At 44.9% G+C, this 22554-nt stretch overlaps 1 protein-coding gene across 1 annotated transcript in view; it reads left to right on the top strand.

The window, feature by feature from the left end:
• ABCA2 (ATP binding cassette subfamily A member 2) overlaps positions 1-22554 on the top strand; it is a 71486-nt gene that overhangs the window by 29318 nt on the left and 19614 nt on the right. Inside the window, exons 4-23 of the mRNA XM_072633068.1 lie at positions 179-342; positions 853-980; positions 1407-1520; positions 1961-2146; positions 2242-2460; positions 3960-4300; positions 4787-4946; positions 5246-5374; positions 5874-6041; positions 6604-6700; positions 7110-7283; positions 7477-7579; positions 9942-10056; positions 10378-10568; positions 11658-11808; positions 11943-12147; positions 18983-19147; positions 19425-19605; positions 19812-20024; positions 22249-22445. Of these exons, the coding sequence (XP_072489169.1) occupies positions 179-342; positions 853-980; positions 1407-1520; positions 1961-2146; positions 2242-2460; positions 3960-4300; positions 4787-4946; positions 5246-5374; positions 5874-6041; positions 6604-6700; positions 7110-7283; positions 7477-7579; positions 9942-10056; positions 10378-10568; positions 11658-11808; positions 11943-12147; positions 18983-19147; positions 19425-19605; positions 19812-20024; positions 22249-22445 (3401 nt within the window). The remainder of the gene's footprint in view (positions 1-178; positions 343-852; positions 981-1406; positions 1521-1960; positions 2147-2241; positions 2461-3959; positions 4301-4786; positions 4947-5245; positions 5375-5873; positions 6042-6603; positions 6701-7109; positions 7284-7476; positions 7580-9941; positions 10057-10377; positions 10569-11657; positions 11809-11942; positions 12148-18982; positions 19148-19424; positions 19606-19811; positions 20025-22248; positions 22446-22554) is intronic.

The following is a 22554-nucleotide window of genomic DNA, read 5'->3' as shown; positions in this document are numbered from 1 at the left end:
TCCCTCCCTGGACTAGCTCCCAGAGGTTACCTATTTCTGTCAGCCTTTGAGAGTCTGTCCTTGGCTGTCGCTGCTTGTGCCCGGGAAAGGTCCCCATACCTCTTTTCCTCTTCAACATCTTACATCCAGGTCCTAACCAAGAAAAAGGTGGGTAACCAGTCAAGTGCTGTTCCCACAGGGTGACCCAGCTTCTAGAGCAGTTAAATCGGGTGGTAGAGGAGAGTAACCTGTTTGATCCTGGGAGGCCCAGCCTTGAGGAAGAATTGGAATCTGTCCGAAGTCATCTGGAATCTCTTAGCAGTGGCCCAGGGACCTTGGAAAGCCATTTTGACAATGGAGCAGGTGGGTCTCTGAGCCTGTGGGTAAGGGATTAGAGACAGGATGTCTGGGTTCTCGGGCCCATGCCCCCCCAAACTAGGGAAACATGAATTAACCTTTTTCATTCTTGGTGCCTCAGTTCTCCCATTAGTCCAATGATGGTAAGTACTTAGAAACCCTGAGATAAGTGTGGTATGATAGAAAGAGTGTTGAATATAGACTTAGAAAATCTGGATAAGAATCCCAGCTCTTCTGGTATAACCTTGAGCAAATTCACACTGTGACCTTAATCTGACAACTCTGACATGATCACCTGTGTGACCTTGGTCAAATTACTTTCTCGGTGCTTCATTTCCTTCAGCTGTAAAATGATGGGCTTGGACTAGTCAAGATTTCCTCAGTATTGAACACCTGTCTAGAGTGGGAGTCCTTCCCAAGGGTTGGTTCTGAGGACATGCTTTCATCTCTAGCTCCCCTGTCCAGGATGATGGGCCTTCTCACAGAGCAGTCCTGTCTTTTCCCCACTCTGTTTAGTATCCGACTTCACTCTGGGTTCAGCAGCCAAGGACAGGCAGGAGTTCTACCGTTTCCTTTCCCAGAATTTGTCCCTGTCCAATGATACCACGGAGATGCTTTTGGGTTCCAAGGTCAACCTGCATGAGGTAAGTGGCTGGTGGGGAGTAGTGGGGGACTGGGGTTGACCAAGTGTTAGAACCAAGCTGCTGACCCAGAACATGGACCAATTTGCCTGTTAGTGGATACAAAGTGAGGTGCTCACCTTCAAGGAACGTATGGGAACAAGGCATATGGTTTATTTTTAGGAAGAGCTTTCCCAGCCCCCTTACAGTCATCCCACATGGAACAGCCTGGCCTAGAGAAAGTGGGCTGTATGGAAGTATTCCCAGCTTGGTCTGCGACTTGCATGTAGCTGGCCCCAAGGCTTCAATACAGGCTGTACTTTAGATCTGTACCCCCTTTTTAGCCCAGTGCCTGGCTTCTAGTGCTTAATAAGTATTTGGTTCCCTCCTTCTTCCTTCCTTCCCTCCCTCTCTTCCTCCTCTCTCTTCTCCCCCCCATCCCTATGGCAGGTCTATAGGCTACTCTTTGGTCCTTTACCCACTCTAACTGAGGGCATGTTGTCAAAGAAGGGGAAGGAACCCTGGGTCCGCTCAGGGGTTGACGAAAAGAAGTTCCGGCTGGAGGTGAGGTTTCCCACTCCAAAAACCAAGATACGGAGGTCTGAGAAGTGGGAAGGGTAAGAGGGTATGAGGACCGCCTGCTAGTGACCTGGGTTTCAGGGGTGTGGGTGCAGGGATTAATGGGAATCGTGAGGAATAGGGTAGTATCAGCAAGTGTGATTGACTACATTTAAATGTAGACTTATTTAGGCATCACTTCAGATGGGAGGGGGAGGTCTGTGGTAGCTGGAGGAGGGAGGAGCAGATGAATCTAGCTAGGAACTTCAAAGAGCTAGGGAAAAAGCAAAAATACGTGGTCTATACAAGGAAGGCGTAGGGAGAGGAAGAGGAGGGAATGCGGAGAGCCTGGGGATAAGAAAAGATCTGCTTCCCAGGGGGAGCTATCCTTTGAACCCTGATATGCTCTCCTCTATGTGGGGATTTCTTCCCTTCCCCTCCCCCAGGATGGCCTCCCGGGTAGCTGGCGAGACCTCGAAGAAGGACTAGTGCCCCATGCCCTACAGGAGCCTGTTCACCATGCCAACAAGCAAGCCGTTTTCCGCCTCCTGTCCCAGGCTCTAGGCCTGGCTGGTCCTCCCCTGGAACACCCTGAGGCCTCCAGCCCCCAAGCCCTGGTCAAAGAGATGGAGGTGAGGGACAAACATGAGAATGTGGAACAGGAGTGGAATTAGGAGTTCATGGGGACTATCTCTGCTGCCACCAACCCTGCCCTCTCCCTCTTCAGGAACTGTTATTGGCACCTAAATTACTAGAGCAATTGACATGTGCACGGGGCTCAGAGGAGCTGAGCCAGATTTTGACAGTGTCTGAGAGCCAGCGAGAGCGACTTCAAGCTTATCGCATGGCTGTGTGTAGTGGACAAGCCGGAGCCCGGGCACAGCGTTTCTCCCGCCTGGCATCTGAGCTCCAGGACCAGCTGGATGTACACAAGATTGTCTCACAGGTGAATGCACAGAGTGGGGAAAGGCTCTGAGGTTTCCTCTCCTCTCTGATGCCCTGAGGCCAAAAGGGGAGGAAGGGAGCCTGACTGAAGACCAAAACTTCTACCTCTTTTTCTTACTCTGGTTAGACTGGCTATGTGTCCAGTCTTTTGCTTTCTTGGTGCCTCAGTTTCCCACCACACTCATCCAAAAGTACCCGTTGGTTGAATGTTTAGAAATTTGGTTTCAAATATCTTTGGAAATTGTGTGGGGAATTCTTTACTCAGGGCAGATATGAGCCTGACATGTACAAGTGACTATGGTTCGAGGCGAGGGAATATTGAGGGAAATAAGGCTGAATAAATATATTGGGACTAAATCATGAAAAGTCTTGACAGCCAGACCTAAAGGCTTTGACTTTACTTTTTAGGAAATGGGTATTCCTTATAGGTTTTGGATAGAGGGAGCCAATGGCTGTTGAGAAATCAGATTACTCTGGTGGCCGATGAGAAGAGGGACGATGAGAAGCAAGGAAGTCAGGTCGCTATTATCATTTGTAGAAGTCAGAGGTCATGAGCTTGGGCTAGGATTAGGGTACATACCAGACCTGAGAGATAATAGGGAATCAAGAGGATTTTTGTGGGTGATCGAGTGGAATGAGTTAAGGAGATTAGGGAGTTTGAGTCTGGTGGAGTGGTGACACTTTCAGTAGTGGGTTTGGAGAGGTGGTTTAGGTAAAATGCTGAGTTTGATTTTAGACATAGATCCTGCTAGGAAAAACCCCACTTCACTGCCTAGTTTTTGAGTTTCTTTTCATTAAAATTCAGGAAATACTTTTTATCATACTCCTGCTATATTTGACGCACTGCCTACAAGTTCATTCTGCATCAGGGTAGAGGATGAGCACAGGATGGTTAGGGAGACAGCCTAATTGGGGCTAGGGCTTGGCTGGTCTTAGTGGCTAGTTGGGGGAAGAGGAGATCTAGAATGGGGACTAGAAAAGAGCTAAGGATTTTGGTAGCTGCCGAGGCTGGCCCTGTAACAGGGGTGTGCTGGAGAGGGTTAAATTTTCAGTGTGAGCGTTTACACCTTGGAAATAGGCAAATGCTACAAACCCGGGCTTGATTTATTGTTTCATTGATTCTCTAGACTAAAGAAAGTAATGGAGGAAAATGTTAATAGTACACATTAAGTGTAAAGTATTACCTGGGAACATTTTTATGTGGGTTTTTTTTTCCAGAGAGCTTGGCTATTAAACATTTACCAGCAGCACACTGCTGGCCTGGTTTGAAATGGGACTAGAACCCAGAAGGGGAGCAAGGGAAGGCTGCTGTGAGGGAATTGATTTATAGAGACTTCTTCCCAGTGCAGGAGAGGCATGTGTGTGTGTGTGTGTGTGTGTCTGTGTGTGTCTGTGTCTGTGTCTGTGTGTCTGTGCGTGTCTGTGTGTCTGTGTGTGTCTGTGTTATTCCCAACTTTTTCCTTCACATTTTTCTGAATTCCCTTCCCTCCTTCCCCACAGCTCCATCTAGAGGCAGTGAATGGCCCAATCACTCAGAGGAGGTCCAGGCTACAGGTGCTGCTTGGGGACCTGCTAGGTGTCGAGAAGGTGCTTCGGGATGTTGATGTTCTGTCTTCCCTGGCTCGCCTCCTCCCCCAGGGTGCCTGTGCTAGCCGGGCCCCGCCACAGACTGCCAACGGCACCGGCTGGGCCACCAACGCCACAACCACCACCAATGGCAACACCACAGCAGAGGATGGGGAAGGCGAGGGCGAGCTGGGAGGGGATGGTCTGCATGGAAAGTGCTCTGCCTTTGTGCAGCTCTGGGCCGGTTTGCAGCCCATCCTCTGTGGGAACAACCGGTATGGGGGCCAGAAGAGGGGATCTGGGTCTGGGGTGGCACCCGCTGTTTATGGGAACAACAAATAGGGCAAGGCAATGTGGAGTAAAGAGAACTGAATCAGGTGTCAGGAAACCCAGGTTGGAGTCCCTGTTCTGCAGATTACTATTTTAGTTGACCCCACCAGGCCAGTCTCTTGGCTGCCCAGGGTCTGGCTTTCCTAATCCATTCAATGAGAGGGTTGATGGATGTTTCCTAGAAGACCTTTTCAGTGCTAATGTTCGGATTCTTTAGCATGACAGCAGGACTTGGCAAGAAGCAGTGGTTAGAGTTGGGTCCCCTGTGGCTAGAGAGAAGGGCTGAAGCATTAGCACTGGAACTAGACCAAGGGAGAGGGATGGCCTCAGGGTGGGGCCTAGGACAGAGCTCCTGAGTCCAGTAGAGGCTGGAAAGGAGCTAAGGGAAGCTGTACTAGGAGACAAAGTTCATCTCCCTGCATCTCCTCCAGGACCATTGAACCTGAGGCACTGAAACAAGGCAACATGAGCTCCCTGGGCTTCACAAGCAAAGAACAGAGGAACTTGGGCCTTTTGGTGCATCTCATGACCAGCAACCCCAAGATACTGTATGCACCTGCAGGGACAGAGGCTGATAAGGTCATTCTGAAGGTATGGGGGGAATAGGGTGGAAGCCAAGGTTCATGAGTTGGGGTATAGAATAGCGAGGGGAAGGGAGGAGAACTCTGCTCGTCTGGAGGATGAGGGAACCTGGCTTATGACCCCCATCATCTAGCAACCTAGAAATATGTCTCTTCCTCCCCACTCCCAGGCACTGTGGTCCCTTTGTTGCCATTCCACACAATCGCCCTACTGTCCTCTCTTGTCTTTCTAGGGGGTAGAGGATTGCCCCCAGACTAGGGTAACCTACCTTGTCTTTCTTCTTCCTCTCTCCTCATTCTTTTCCCTAGGCAAATGAGACCTTTGCTTTTGTGGGCAACGTGACCCATTATGCCCAGGTCTGGCTCAACATCTCAGCTGAGATCCGCCACTTCTTGGAGGAGGGCCGCCTTCAGCAGCATCTTCATTGGCTGCAACAGGTGTGGGAACAGGCAGTAGAGGACTGACCCCAGGGCCCTGAAGCCTGCCTGGACTCCATTAAAATCTCTTGCCTATTTCCAGGCTACTCCACCAGAGGGCATTCTACCCCTTCACCAAGGCTTTGGACTCCTGAAACTAAGCCCAGGCCAAATCCTGAGCATCCAGTACTCACATTAAGATGGAGATGCCATCTTAGGGTAGTGGGGCGGTCCCTGGTTTTGGAGTCAGAAGACCTGGGTTAAAATCTGCACTCCGCCATCACCTTTGGCCCTTAGGCAAAAATCCCTTTGGCCTTCAGTTACCCTGGATGTGAAATGAAGACGTTGGATTAGATGATTTCTGAGGTCCATCTCAGATTTTCTCCAAACATCCACTTTTTCCATAGCATTGTCCTTCCTTCTCAGACCCTATCAGAAGGGCGACTGTAAACCCTATAGTCTCATATTCTTTTTTTAGAGCTCCTACTAAAGCCACATTCTACACAACTCTTTCCCGTAGTATATGACTGACCTACAGCAACACCCTGAAGCCCTGAACCTGTCTGAGGGTGAGTTACCACCTGCCTTCCGGGATCACAACTTCTCCTTGCCCAATGGCTCAGTACTTCTTCAGCAGCTGGACACCATTGATAATGCTGCCTGTGGCTGGATCCAGTTCATGTCCAAGGTTAGGGGAAAGACAGAGGTCTGAGCTGTCATTCTTATTCCTTCTGTGGAGAACCCAGGAATGCAGGTCTCCTAGACTGAATCTAAGAGAGTTTGGGGATTATTAATTATTGGTGGAGGTAATTAATAATAATTAAAAATAATAAAAATCTGAGAATTTTCCATGGCAGAAGCCCTAGCTAGGCAACTAAATGGTTCAATGGATAGAGGGTTGGGCCTGCAGTCAAGACCTTAGTTCAAATCCAGCCTCATGAAGGAACTCCTGTGTAACCCTGAACAAGTCATATGACTCTCTAAACCTCAGTTTCTTCATCGGTATAATGGGAATTATAATTATAGCACCTACCTCATAGGATTGTTGTGAGGATCCAATGAGATAACTTATGTAAAGGGATGTGCATACTTGAAAGTACTATATAAACGCTAGCTGTTATTTTTATTAATCTCTAGCTCCGGTCTGAGATTAATGTTCTGTGGGCTGCAGGGTACTTGGTGTTTCCTCTCTATGACTGGGCTTAGGGGATCCTCTTTCAGAACTTCTGACAATGCCTCCTGCCTCACAGGTGAGCGTGGATATCTTCAAAGGCTTCCCCGATGAGGAGAGCATTGTCAACTACACCCTTAACCAGGCCTACCAGGACAATATCACTGTGTTTGCCAGTGAGTCTGGTCCCTCCCTCTAAAACCCTGCATCTGCCAGGGCTCCCCCATCAAACTTCAGGCCCCTTGAATATTGAACCCTCTAAGAGTCTATGCTCAACTCTCCATTCTCCTCATCCCAACCTTGAGCTCTGCTCTTTTTAAAGTTATTGATGATATTGCTTCCCGCATGTTTTCAGACATCATTTTCCTAATATATCCCATTACTTTCCTCCTTCCTTTTGATTTTCCACCATCCTTCCCTCCTTCCACCCCTACCCACCACAGTCCTTCTCCTCTCTGATTCTGGCCAGTTCTTAGATCCTGATTCCTCTCTCCTTTATTAAACATGGTCTTCCTCTCCTTAGAACCCAGCCCATTCTAAGATGACAGTCCTTCCCTCACCATCTCCTTCCCACCTCCATCACAGGTGTGATCTTTCAAACACGGAAGGATGGTTCCCTTCCACCCCATGTGCTCTATAAGATCCGACAGAATTCCAGCTTCACTGAGAAGACCAATGAGATCCGCCGGGCCTACTGGAGGCCTGGCCCCAACACTGGGGGACGCTTCTACTTCCTCTATGGCTTTGTCTGGATTCAGGGTGAGACCTTTCTCTGGGAACACAGGGAAGTTGGTGGGGAGAAACTTAGCAAGAGAACCCAGCCCAAAACCCCAATCCTTTATGTCCTCAAGCTTTTAAACCTTCTAACTTGGGCTTCCTGGCAAGGGGATCCTTGAGGCATGTTGGGTCCCCCATGAACTCTGACCTTGTTCATTCCCATCTCACCCCCTAGACATGATGGAACGAGCAATAATCAACACCTTTGTTGGTCATGATGTGGTGGAACCAGGAAATTATGTGCAGATGTTCCCATACCCATGCTACACGAGGGATGAGTAAGTGAAGAGAGCTGTCCCAGTCCCTACCAGCTCCAACATCAAGAATTTTTTGGGTGGGGGTAAAGGGGGTGAGGAAAGAGAGAATGATTATGTATCTTTCTGCTCATATAAATCCATTCAACATCTCTTCAGTCCTGAGTTGCTTTACCAAGTCCTAGATTTTCTTGTCATCCTACGATCCTGGAATCACACATATACCAACTACAGCTATTCACTGCTTCCAATCACAGTTCCCCCTTCTTCCCTGGTCTGCTATGGGAAGAGATGTGTACTCCCTGCTTCTTCCCCCAAGTAAACATGACTCTGCAGGGTTTTTTTACTGCTGGTAATAAAGGGGAAAAGAATGATAAAAATAGCTGACAGCAGAGTACTTAGCTGTGGTAATATCACAGTAAATGGCTCTTGATGCTCATTAGAATGTTCCTGGAACTCATAGGATCATAGAATCTAGAGCTGGAAAGAACTTCAGCAATTGTTTAGTCTACACCTCCTTCCCTCATTTTACAGATGAGGAAACTGAGGCCTAGAGAGATGAACTGACATGGCTACAGTCACGCAGGTGGTAACTGTCAGAGGCAGGATATGAACCCAGGTCCTCTGACTACAGACCCAAGGTTCTTTCCATTTTATTACACTAGAGGCAACTAGATGGTGTGGTGTCTAGAACTCTGAATATCAGGTCAGGAAGATCTGAGTTCAAATCCTGTCTCAGATACTTAGTCACTTGACTCTGCCTGTCTCAGTTTCTTCATCTATAAAATGTGGATGATCATAGCACCTTCCTTATAGGGCGATTCCTCACAGGAAGATTTACATAATATGTGTGTGTATGTGTTTATATACATGTATATAAGTATATATAATACTTTGCAAATCTTCATGCTAGCTACCTAAATGTTAGCTCTTTCCCATGCTGTCCCTTCCTTAGCTTAGCTCTTCTCTTAGTACAATAATAATAACTTCCTTTATGCAACTCTTTGCAGTTTACGTTAAAAATGTTTGCCTCACAACTCTTCTATGATATAGGCAAGCCAAGGATTCTGATCACTGCCTTATGGATGAGGTCTAGGGAGGGGAAGTGACTGTGTCCGAGTCACTCATACAATGAGTTAGTTAAAGAGCTGCCTCCAGAACTTTTATATCCTGACCCCTGGCCCACACCGCATCTCAGGGTCACAGAACCCTATCAGGGACCCTAGAGATTATCTTGTCCAACCCTGTCATCTTCATTTTATAGGTAGTAAAACAGAGGCCCAAAGTGTTGGCAGAAACAGGTCAAACCCTGAGGTCTTTTGTCTCCTACTCCAGAGTTCTTTTTCTATCTTGCCGCATCCTAATTTTATCTTAATAGAGCTCATAAGCTTCCCCAACCAGCGTGCCCCACATCTTCTCTCTCATGGGTTCTGTTGGGTAAGGCATGGTATCACCAATGGATCTTTGGGAAGACACCAGAGACCGTAATGTGATTTACCACAATTTTCAGAGGAGGCCTAGATAATGTAATTGATTCATTCATTCAGCAAACATTTATTCAATGCTTACTATGTGTAAGATACGCAATTTAGGTAGGGTGTTCGTGAAGCTTACCATCCAGAAGAGGAATATACATACACACTGATATCTGTAATGCTCAACGTTCCGTTAAAAATACATTAAAGACTTGCCAAGAAAGTGCTCTCTGAAATCCAAGAGGGCAGATGGTTACTAACTGGTGATCATCAGGGATGCGTCAGGGACAAGGTGGTTTGAGGTGGGCTTTGAAGTGGAGGTGTTAAACACGGAAGGTTCCCAAGACCCCAAGGGTTACTAGAACCAGATGAAAATATATGTCTACATCGTTATATATCATATATTCTGTATTATAATGTATTACACTTATAAAACATGCCTATAATATATGAATATAAAAAATAAAATGTTTAACAAGATAAGTAAAACACAGATAATACCAGTATATAGTGTCCTAAGTCAGTACGTGGCCCGTAGGGATCCTTATACATGGCTTAGTGGCCCCATTTCTGTCTCAAGTTTGACACTCCTGCTTTAGAGGATGGTTAAACAGGTAAAATTTAGGAGGGAAGGATGTTGTAGGCATGGAAACATGAGCAAGAGAGTGCATTGCCTCATTAGCGTCCCACAGTCACAAGCAAGTAGGGGAACCTGAGGCCTCAAGCTACATGTGGGTGTCTAGGTCCTCAAGTGCAGCCCTTTGATTGAATTAGTCAAGGACTGAGGGCCTAGAGGGCCACAGATGGGTTCCCCACCCCTGACCTAAGGACTTTGTTGTGGGAACCCCAGACTAGGTTGGAGGAGGTGGATAGGACCACAGGAGTCCCCCCTACGCTCTTCTTTCCCCTAGCTTCCTGTTTGTGATTGAGCACATGATGCCGCTCTGCATGGTGATCTCTTGGGTCTACTCTGTGGCTATGATGATTCAGCACATAGTGGCTGAGAAGGAACATCGTCTCAAAGAGGTAGGAGGCATGAGTGTGTGTGTGTGTGTGTGTGTGTGTGTGTGTGTGTGTGTGTGTGTGTGTGTGTGTGTGTGTGTGTGTGTGATCCTGATCCTCTAGCACATCATAGTCCCAGACTTGCACATTCTTTAGCATTAGAATGTTCCCCATCTGGTATCCCTTACTTTCTCAGGCTCCTAGACCTCCATGCCTGGAACTGGCCCTCGGGTCTTTTACTTTCTTGACAACGTCCTGACCACATCAATGGGACTCCTGTTTCCTGACCTCTCTCACTGGGCTCCTTCACTTCCCTGACCCTATCAATCTATTTCCTTTTTCTAGGTGATGAAGACAATGGGTTTGAACAATGCAGTACACTGGGTAGCCTGGTTCATCACAGGCTTTGTTCAGCTCTCCATCTCTGTGACAGCACTCACAGCCATCCTCAAATATGGCAAAGTGCTCATGCACAGCCATGTGCTCATCATTTGGCTTTTCCTAGCTATCTATGCTGTGGCCACCATCATGTTCTGGTGAGTGAAAGGGGAGGAAGTGAGGATAGGGAGGGAGGGAGTCTGGGGGAGACCAGGGGAATGACTCTAGTGGATTAAACTAGTGGACTAAACTCTATGTGCCCACAAACTTACCATCCCTGGCTGAGGTTGGACCAGGGTTGGACCAAACCTGTGAATTCATTGGTAGAGATTCTTAGACCCTTGGGGAGTCCCCAGTACCCTTTCAGGGGGCCCTGGAGGTTAAAATTATTTTCATAATAATAGCAAGATGTTATATGTCATTCATCTATTAAAACACACCTCCCTTTTTCCAATTACATATCTGCATGAGGCCAGATTTTCTTCAACCAGCATCTTGTAATAGATTGAATGCAGCAGCATATAGGAGAATCCAGCTGTCTTCTGTTAAGCCAGACTTTAAAAAAATTTGCAAAAATATGTAAAACAATGCCACTCCTCTAATTTTTTTTATTGTGGAAAATATAGTTTTTTTCATAAAAATATATTATATTAACATATAATGGGTCTGTTATTGTTATTTTAAAATGAATTAGTACACAGATATTTAAAAATCTATTAGTTTCAATTAATAAGACGTGTCAATAGACATAAACCAGAGTTCTTTAGGGTCCTCAGTAATTTTGAAGAGTGTAAAGGGTTCCTGAGGTAAAAACGTTTGAGAAGCAAGCGCTGGTGTAGGAGTTCCCATTGGAGAAGCTCCCTCTACCCATCCTTTTAGCATATTCTCCCTTGTCTTGGAGAGTTGCTTGGGACACTGAGAGGTTAACAGCTTTCTAAAGGTCACCTGGCTATTATGTGTCAGAGGCAGCGCCTGAACCCACGTCTTGGTTTTGAGGCCACTTTTTACCTACTATGCCATGATGCCCTGGAGGAAAAAAACTACTACCATATGAGAGTGGAGAGCCTCTTAGATAGCTCCAAGAGAATCCTGGTAGAGCTGGGGTAGCGGAGCAATCTGGGCCTAGAAGAGGGAAGAGGGCGCAGCAGCCAGGGTCTACATTAAGGAGGATTTAGGGCAAATTAGATATTTATTGACTTCATGTCTGAGTTTTTGCCACTGTGCCCTCCCCTATCCCTTGGCATCAGCTTCCTGATATCTGTGCTGTACTCCAAAGCTAAGCTGGCTTCAGCCTGTGGTGGGATCATCTATTTTCTAAGCTACGTGCCTTACATGTATGTGGCCATCAGAGAGGAGGTGGCACATGACAAGATCACGGCCTTTGAGAAGTGTATTGCGGTGAGTGCCTGCCTGGTGGGGGAGCCGGGGTGAAAGGGACCGGTTCTTGCCCGAACGTTCTTGCCCTTTCAAGGGAAGGCCTGGAGTCGCTCCCCTTTATGCAAATCCTTCCTCTGATTCTTGTCTCTCCCCAGTCTCTCATGTCTACCACAGCCTTTGGCCTGGGATCCAAGTATTTTGCCCTTTATGAGGTGGCTGGTGTGGGCATCCAGTGGCACACCTTCAGCCAGTCACCTGTGGAAGGAGATGATTTCAATCTACTTTTGTCTATGATGATGCTGATAGCGGATGCTGTCGTGTATGGTGTGCTCACGTGGTACATCGAGGCTGTGCACCCAGGTATGGATATTGTGGGACCAGGGAGAGGTAGAGATAATGGGAATTTTCTTCCCTCCTCCCCTGGCTTCTGGGACCTCCCTGAGGAGGCAGGAAGGCTTTAAGCTAAGACTAGAAGGCCACTTGTCATAGATGTTGCTTCAGCTAGGACCTCACCAAGCAAGGGACCTTTGAGGTCCCATCCAATTCTGAGAGTCTAGGCCTGAGGGTTGTTAATAGGTTTTTTTTTTTAAAGTGTTACTGATACCTTTTTTATCAGAGTTATTATATCAGAGTTATTTCTGAATTTTACCACTTCCTACTCCCTGATCCCCAGCCCATTCTTTGCTTATAAAGGGAAGGTAAAGGAATAGGCATTCATTAAGTGCTGGCTATGTGCCAGGCACTGTGCTAAGACTTTACGAATATTACCTCATCTGATCCTTAAACCAACCCTGGAAGAGATAGGTGCTATTATTATCCGCTTTCATTTTCCCTTTGGCCCTTCTCAAACTTCTTTCCTGTGATCATATGAGGATGAAAAAATGAATTGGTTGAGGACCATCTATGACATCTGTATTAGAAACTTCAGTACAATCCTGTCATACTCTCTTTGGATGTCAGACTTCATTTTAAAGCCAGTCTGCAATGGGGTTCAGGGCTAACCATTGGGGCATTGGGCAGCTAGGTGGTACAGTGGATAGAGCACCAGTGCAGGAGTCAGGAGGACCTGAGTTCAAATCTTACCTCAGACACTTGACACTCACTCGCTATGTGACCTTGGGCTAGTCAACCCCAATTGCCTCATCCTGGGTCATCTCCAGTCATCCTGATGAATATCTGGTTACTGGATTCAGATGGCTGTGGAGGAGAAGTGAGGCTGGTGACCTGCACAGCTCATTCAAAACAAAGTCAAGTACAAGTCATGCCATCATTTCTCTGATGCCATGGTCTTCTTCAGCAATGAAGGACAAACACACACATTTTAGAGCTGAGGAAACTGAGGCAAACAGAAGCGTTTAAGTGACTTGCCTGTGGTCACACAGCTATTGTCTTGAGGCTGGATTTGAAGTTAGGTCTTCTTAATTCTAGGCCCAGTTCTCTAGCCACCATGTTACCTCATCACCTCTAGTAATAAAGTAAAAAAAAAATTAGGCAAAACCGAACAACATACCAATCAAGTCTGATGGTATTGATGACATTCCACACCCGCCATACCTCACCTTGCCAAAGAAAGGAAGGAGATAACTTTTCTTATTTCTTCTGTAGGGCCAAGATTAGTCATTATAATTACACAGAGTTATATTTTTCTTAGTTGTAGCTAAAGGGAGAATTCTTAACTTAAAGGGGATAGAGATAATTGTAAAAGACAAAATGGTTGATTTTGATAACCAGAGATTGAAAAGCTTTCTCATGAACAAAATCATTGCAAAATCAGAAAGATAAAAAAGAAATCTGTTGATTTGGGGAAAAAAATCTTTGCTTCAGAATTCTTTGGTGGAAGTCTGATATCTGACATAGACAGGGAATTAACACAAATGTGAGTTGCCAATTTTATAAGAGTTAGAGTTGTCAGTTGTTGTCAGCTGTATCATTGAAATACTAGGTAAACAAAACACAAATCTGTAAGACCAATAACCATTAGCCTGTAGATAAGAATCAAAAAATTCAAATAGTTCTTAAAGGAAGAATTGAAAACTTAACAACCATATGAAATATTATTCTAAAACATTAATAATGAGAGAAATTAAAACATCTAGGTGGTTTTAACTTCACACCCAGCAAATTGTCAAAGATGTCAAAATACAAAATGATCAATAGTAGAGGAGCTGTAGGAAGGCAAGTTCACCTTGTTAGTGGGACTGTGAATTGGTCCAGCTGTTTTGGAAAACAATTTGAAATTGAGGAAAGTGACTTTTGACCCAATATTCCACTGCTAGGCCAAAGGAGGTCAAAGACAGATCCCATAGATCCTATAGATATTCATAGTGCGTTTTGTCACAAATCCCACTGTGTATGTAGGTCTGTTATCCTTGATTACCCTTCAAAGAAGATAATAAAAGGAAAATCAACCAAAATCTCATAATCTAGCAGAAGAGACCACCAAACGATCAGCATTCAGGGCCTTCTGTAATCAGACCCCACCCTACTTGTCTCCTCTTCATCCCTACAGATACCATTAGCATTGGCCTAGCCATGACTTCTCACTCCTGCCTAAGCTTAATCTTACCTATGTATTTTTGCGTAGTCAAATAACCTACATTTATAAAAGTTTGTTGATACTTATTGAATGCCTCTTACATCCTTCATGGCCTTTAAGACTCTCTCTTTCTTGAAGCCTCCCCTGACTTATACCAGCCCATAGTAATCTACTCCCATTTCATCCAACATCTATTTTATCGTTTAACAAAACTGTTTTCTAAAGTCCCTTTAACATGCCTGTGTGTCTTATCATCTTATCTCCCCAACCCTTTTGGGCCTCCACTGGCTCTGCATGGTAGTTATAATCATAATACTAATATTTAAATAATGCTTTAGCATTTGCAAAGCACTTTGCATATCATGGTTTTTCATGTCACCCCTGTGGGATAAGTGCTATTATTATCTTTGGGGAGACTGAGGCTGAAAGAGAAGTTAAGTGACTTGCCCCGAGGTCTGTGCAACTAACCAGTGTCTGAGGAAGGATTTGAATTCTGGTCTTCCTGACTCTCAATCTAGCATTCCACCTATTGTATCCCCTGGTTTATCTAGAATGAGATTATGATTGGGGACAGGAAAAGGGGTCCTCAGTAAATACTCATTGACTTGAATTATGGACTCGGAGAGCACTATCTGATATACTTTCAGGTGCTCCACTGCATAGGGAGGGCTCAGACTCTTAGGGAGGATGGTATGGGGTTCCTTGGCTAAGGACAGTAAGGCAGAAGTGTGGCCAATTTGGGAATGTCTGCCTAGCCAGGGAAGGGGGGGATCTAATGCTGTAGAAAGGAGGCTAAGCCTCTGTATCCTATAATAAAGCCAGAGGCCTAGGCTTTAAATTTTGGCCCTTCTGTTTATCAGCTGTATGGCTTTGGACAACAGATTTAATCTCTTCAGTTTCCTCATTTGTAAAATGGGGATTGGGTTATAAATCTTTTGATCCTTCTAGATTATAAATTTCCTGACAATAGGCACTGTTGTATCAATCAGTTAATCAACTTGTTCATTTCAATTGTGTTCCAGCTTTTCATGAACCTATTTGGGATTTTCTTGGCAAAGAGACTGGAGTGGTTTGCCATTGCCTTCTCTAGTTCATTTTCTAGATGAGGAAACTGAGGCAAATGGGGTTAAGTGACTTGCCCAGGGTCACACATCTATGAAGTGTCTGAGGCAGAATTTGAACTTAGGTGTCCAACACTAGGAAAGTCACCTTGGCAGTTGTGTGAAAGAGACAGGAGGACACTTTTGAATCAGGCAGACCCTTTAAGAGGCTATTAAAAGAAAGACAATGAGGACCAGAACTAGGAACTGTGAGAAGAGAGGAGGAGATGCATTAGAGAGATTTACTGTAGAGAACACCAATGTGGGTTTAAATCCTAGCTTTGCATCTTACTACCTAAATGAAGGTATGGTCCTGGACAATCCCTAAGGTCTTTTCCAGAAGCAATTCTATTATCTCCTTGTATGTTCAGTCATTTCAGTCCTGTCTGACTCTTCATGACCCCACTGGGGTTTTCTTGGCAAAGATACTGGAGTGATTTGCCATTTCCTACTCCAGCTCATTTTACAAATAAGGAAATTGAGGCAAACAGGGTGAAGTGACTTGCCCAGGGTCACACAGCTAATAAGTGTCTGAGGCAGAATTTGAACTTAGGTGTCCAACACTAGGAAAGTCACCTTGGCAGTTGTGTGAAAGAGACAGGAGGACACTTTTGAATCAGGCAGACCCTTTAAGAGGCTATTAAAAGAAAGGCAATGAGGACCAGAACTAGGAACTGTGAGAAGAGAGGAGGAAATGCATTAGAGAGATTTACTGTAAAGAATACCAATGTGGGTTTAAATCCTAGCTTTGCATCTTACTACCTAAATGAAGGTATGGTCCTGGACAATCCCTAAGGTCTTTTCCAGAAGCAATTCTATTATCTCCTTGTATGTTCAGTCATTTCAGTCCTGTCTGACTCTTCATGACCCCATTGGGGTTTTCTTGGCAAAGATACTGGAGTGATTTGCCCTTTCCTACTCCAGCTCATTTTACAAATAAGGAAATTGAGGCAAACAGGGTGAAGTGACTTGCCCAGGGTCACACAGCTAGTAAGTGTCTGAGGCAGAATTTCAACTCAGGAAGATTGTCTTCCTAACTCCAGGCCTAGCATTCTATCCACTGTACTACCTAGCTGCTCTTTTATCTCTAACTACTACTAAGTTTTTGTTGAATCTAAGGGCAGCAGTTACTATAGCCAGAGGGTCCTCTTGTCACATCTCTTACCCTCTTGTCCCAGTTAGGTCATAAATCTTTGGCTCAAAGGGTAGGGCCTTGAGAACACTTGAGAACCCTTGGATGTCCCAGAGACGTGCTACCTGGGAAGAGCTGTACCCCTTCATTCTGACTCCAGAGAGGTGGCAGGAGCTGGCTATAGAGGGTAGAGTTTGTAAAGAATATGCTGCTCCAGTATCAGGAGAACATTGTATATAGTAATAGCCACATTGTGTGATGAATGACCTTGACAGACTTAGCTCTCCTCAGCAATATTAATGATCTAAGACAACTCCAAAAGACTCAAAATGGAAAATACTACCCATATCCAGAGAAAGAACTTTGGAGTCTGAATGCAGATGGAAGCAGACTATTTTCTCTCCTTTTCTTTTATTGTTTTGTTTCTTTCTTCTCATGGTTCCTCCCATTACTTCTAATTCTTCTTTATATCATGACTAATGTGAAAACACGTTTAATATGAATGTATAAGTAGAGCTTATGTCAGATTTCACGCCATCTTGGGGAGGGGGAAAGAGAGGGAAAGGAAGAAAATTTAAAACTCAAAATCTTATGGAAGTAAATGTTGAAAACAACAACAAAAAAAATAATTATTTTTTAAAAATAGAATATGCTGCTTCAGATCCCAGACAGGTGGTGTAGTGAGTAAAGTATTAAAACTTGGAATCAGGAATCTCACCCCAGGTGCTGTCTGACCGGGCAAGTCTCTTATCCTCAGTGTCTTCATCTGTAAAATGGGCATAATAACAACTACCTCATAGGGTTGTTTGACTAAAAATCCTATCAGAAGATTGAAAATATAAATGTTATTTATTAAGTGGAGGCTCAAGCAAGGGTAGGAAAGACTCTGCATCCAGGAACTTTCCCTAGACCTGAGGGACTCATTGGCCCTTAAGCATTGGCCGAACTAGGCTTTTCATTTCTTCATGATGCGAACTTAGTTTCTGTGAGAAGGTGTTGATGCTAGTAATATTTGTTGCTTATTAAATATGAAATTTTATGTGTATCAAAAAGATATATTACATGTGGAAATTTTTCAGGGTCAGAATGGCTTAATTTCCTCCTTTTTTCCTGGGGACCTCCCCTACCAGTTTTTGTAGGTCTAGTTAATATATTTCAAGGCCTCAGCGTTCTGTGGTCAGATTGATTTGGGAAGTTAATTTATTCTAAGGTTTCCCCCAGTGGGGCCTCGTCTATAGGGACAGACCTTTGGCATTACCATAATAAGCCTGGCCTTGCTACATACTTTAGAAACTTTCTAACAACAGCATCCCTTCCCATGGTCAGCAGTAAATATTTCCCGATATTTTCAAGCTTAGCAATTCCAGAACTCTTACCTAATGCCTCCTTACCCAGGGTCAGAAGTAAATATTTTATCAGCCTGCATTCCCCAGCCCAGTTAACTTTGTGTCCCTGGGGAGGGGAAGGAGGTTGTGGAATCAAGCCAGACTTGTTGTTGGTGAAGTCACTGTGAGAAGGAAAGAGCGTCCTTGAATTCACAGGAGAGACTGAGACCCGAACTGACTGAAACCTGGGGCTTTTGACTAGCCGTCATGGATGGGCATGAAGCCCACACGGGTATTGCCACCTGTCTGAGGTCTGTTGGATCACAGGACATATTAAAACAAGCCCAGCATTAATTTATCCACCTATGCAACAAACAGCTCCCCAAACATAAAGTATGAAATAATGACAGGATAATGACTGGTCTTCAGACTATCTTTATGTGAACTCCTACACCAAGAGGAGAGGAACAGGATAACAGCAGCGGTCTGCAGGACATCATACTGGAAGTATCCCAGAAGTCTTAGTACACTATAAGCCCCTGAAAGCTTAAACTACACCAAGACTTTTGGGACACCCTGAATATACAAAAGAGAATAATAAGATAGTGCCTTATCTCAGGACCATTTTTACCTGAATTCTTATCAGAAAAGAAGAGAATGAGATTATTATTAATAGTAGTAATAATAATAGTTCACATTTATATGAAAATGTAAGTTTTGCAAAACACTTATCTGATTCTTGCAATGCTGTGAAGTAGATGTGACTATTATCCCTTGACAGATGAGGAAAAACTGAAGTTTGTAGAGGTAGAATCACAAAGTTATCGTGCACTTGGGAAGAATGTCAATCCATATCTTCATGAATGGGTATCATTCTCTTTATACTGTCTCAAAAGGTCCTTTCCCTCCCAAGCTTTCTCATGCTTTTGCCTGTCTCCTGCTGCCTCCTGACCCAGTAGTTGCATTCAAATTTCTGCTATTTCCTACCTATGTGACCCTATCCTTGCATTTCTTTTTCTTCACCTGCAAAGAATGAGGAGGTTGGCATAGTTTCTAGGTCCTTACCAGCTCTAACTTTTGTAACCTTTGGTCTTACTCCTAGGCATGTATGGGCTTCCTCGGCCCTGGTATTTCCCACTTCAGAAGTCTTACTGGTTGGGGAGTGGGCGAGCAGAGGCCTGGGAATGGAGCTGGCCTTGGGCGAGACCTCCTCGACTCAGTGTCATGGAGGAAGACCAGGCCTGTGCTATGGAGAGCCGGCGGCTGGGTAAATTGGGCAGAGATGGGTGGGAGTAGGATGGGGATGTATGGATATGAAATGTAGCCGAGCAAATAGGGAAGAGTGATCAGTGTTTGGGCTGGAGTTGGGGGGATGGAAGAACAGAGTGTTACAGCTATGTTGAGGTCCTACTCTGGGTACCCATGGTGAGGAGCTAAGTCCCTGAAGTCAGCTGGGCCTGACAGGCCCATGGTGCAGTTGTCTTCACTGTACATCCAGCCTGGCCCTGCTTAGCCCTTGCTGACCTCTGGGCTTCACGTTACAGAGGAAACACGAGGCATTGAAGAGGAACCCAGTCACCTGCCCCTGGTTGTGTGTGTGGATAAGCTTACCAAGGTCTATAAGAATGACAAGAAGATGGCCTTGAATAAACTGAGTCTCAACCTCTATGAAAATCAGGTGGTCTCTTTTTTGGGCCACAATGGAGCTGGCAAGACCACTACCATGTGAGTACCCACTGTTTGCCACACCTTGTCTAGGTGATGCTGGGGCCAGGTCTCCCAAGAGGGGATGGGCCTTGGTTTAGGGTAGGAGGAGGATGGCTTGCTATGAATCCCAACCCCACTGTACCATCCATTGGCAGCTTCATTATTATTCCTTCCCCTCTCCTTCCTGGACCCTGCCTTTTATGATCTCTCCCCTTCCACCCCAGGTCCATCTTAACTGGCCTATTCCCTCCAACATCTGGTTCAGCCACTATTTATGGCCATGATATCCGAACAGAGATGGATGAAATTCGCAAGAATTTGGGCATGTGTCCCCAGCACAATGTACTGTTTGACAAGCTCACAGTGGAGGAGCACCTGTGGTTCTATTCACAACTCAAGAGCATGGCCAAGGAGGAGATCCAGAAGGAGATGGACAAGTAGGAGCTGGCCCTGGGGATGTGTGTGGGTATGAGTGGAAAAGGCCATGGCAAGGGAATGAACTTGGGAGAGAAAACACAGTAGAAGGCATGTTGTGGGAAAGTAACAGGTTCTGGAGTCAGAAAAACTTGGTTTGAGACCTAAATCCAATGCCCCCTGGATCTGTGACTTTGGGTCACAAATGAGACCCCTCTGAACCTCAGTGACCTAATCTGTAATTACTGCTTCCATGGGTCTATGATATTAATGATGTGTATACTGACTCCAGTGGTGCTGATTTCAATTTATTCTCCTCTTCTCAAGTCTGCCCAGAAATCTTCCATAGCAGGGGTGAGGTCCGCCCTATCTGCCAGGCACTTCTCTTTAACTCTGGACACATCAATACTGAAAAAACCTACTGGATATCCACCAACTATTCCCTCCCTCCCACTAAAGGACCATCTTTTCCTGTCATACTTTTTGATACCTTTTGTACTTTTTCTCCCATGTGGTTCCTTCTTGATCATGTATTACATCCCCACCATCACTCACTGTTACCTTTTGGATGATTCATGATCTCAGTTTTTCAGTTCAAGTCCTGCTTCTGGTACATACTGGCTTTGTGACAGTAGACAAGTCAGTTAACCTCTTGGTGCTCTGGACCATTCAGTATATAAGCTGCAGAGAGGATACTGACCTGCCTTGGTAGGACTTCCCTCCTCTGGGACCTCTCTACACCAATAAAATCACAATTCTAGATCCTGTCTGCCTCTCTTGTTTCAGGGAGAATCTTGGGATCATTAAAAGCATCATGTAATTTCCCAAAGACAAACCTCTTGCTATTCAAATTTGGACCCAGCTTAATCATTTATCTGCAACGTCTGTCCACGATTTCTCCACTGATTGACCAGCTCTATTTAATACCTATCTAACCAATGATCAGAGTCTGCCCTAAGGAGGCATATTTTTTCCTATGTGAATAGGATACTCCCACCAAACTCTCTTGAGTGATTACGGACTTCACATAGGAGAGTCTACAACCATCAGAGGGCTGAATACCATCAGCACAATATTACCTCTGAATAGGAACCCCAGAACACCTTCCCCACTGGTAGGAAATCCCTCTTGGATCTGAACACCCTCTGCCACAATGGCAAACACCTTTGACAAGTTTCCATCTCTCCATTTTATGCCTTGGTTGATAATAGAAAGAAATATAACAACTATTGTTTTTAATCTACTATTTATTTATTACCATTCTTTTCCTTTTAAATTTTGAGGTCCAAATGCTCTCCCTTCCTCCTCTACCAGTTGAGAAGGCAAGCAATTACACGTGAAATCAGGCAAAACACATTTCCATATTAGCCTTTTTAAAAAAAAAAGTAAAAATATAAAGTGAGAAAATTTTACCTCAAATTGCTCTCAGAGTTCAGTTCTCTCTTTGGAGGTGGATAGTCTGAACAATATATCTCACTCCCTTGTTCACAGCATTGTTGTGATGAAAGTGCTTTGTAAACCTTCAAATGTTATAGGAACTTTCCATGAGCTACTATTATTATAGGAGGTGAACGGGGCAGGAGAGACAAACATTGCCAAACTTGAGATGAAGTTATTAAGGGCAGGTGATGGTACAGATGTCATGATTCATTTGTGTGGTGTATAGTTCTGTAGAAAACCTTTAGAAAAATGGGGATCAAGGTCTGTAAAGTCATTCGGACCTCTCTAAAATGGTCTTGGACAATAATTTATACCTAATTTTCTTGGTCATAATAATAGCTAATAATGATAGTTATCATTTATATAGCACTTACTGGGTGCGCGATGCTGTACTAACTGCTTTACCTATAATCTGTTTTGATCCTCATAACAACCCTGGGAGATAGGTGCTATTATTATTCTGATTTTATAAATAAGGAAACTGAGTCAACCACAGGTTAAGTCACATAGCCAGTAAGTGTCTGAGGCTGGATTTGAGTCTGGTCTTTCTGACTCCAGACTCAGTCCTGTATCCACTAAGCCATCTTGCTGTTAAGTAATGATCATGCAAGGGTGGTGTGGTTCACATCATAGGTTGAGGCCATCTTTATACTCTTACCGTCAGACTGTAAGTACCTTGAGAGCAGGGATTAATTTTGCCTTTCCTTGTATTCCCTGCACTTAGCACAGTTTCTGGCATGTAATATATACGTAGTAAATGCTTGTTGACTTGTTTGCCAATCTCACGCCTGGCCTCTTCCTGCCCAGGATGATTGAAGACCTGGAGTTGTCCAACAAACGTCACTCACTGGTGCAAACGTTGTCTGGTGGGATGAAGCGTAAATTGTCGGTGGCCATTGCTTTTGTGGGAGGTTCCCGTGCCATCATCCTGGATGAGCCCACTGCTGGTGTTGATCCCTATGCCCGCCGAGCCATCTGGGATCTCATCCTCAAGTACAAGCCTGGTGAGATGGGTGGGAGGATGGAGCCAGGGAGTTTAGGACTGAAGGGGCTGAGGGCTTTTGCTCCATTCCCTGGGGATGTAACCTTTAAGGTGGGCCAGAGGGAGGTTCC

Source organism: Notamacropus eugenii, chromosome 1 (genome assembly GCF_028372415.1).
Source record: "Notamacropus eugenii isolate mMacEug1 chromosome 1, mMacEug1.pri_v2, whole genome shotgun sequence".
Taxonomy (NCBI): Eukaryota; Metazoa; Chordata; class Mammalia; order Diprotodontia; family Macropodidae; genus Notamacropus; species Notamacropus eugenii.
The sequence above is the reverse complement of the archived record's forward strand: the minus strand, read 5'-3'. Positions and strand labels throughout refer to the sequence as shown.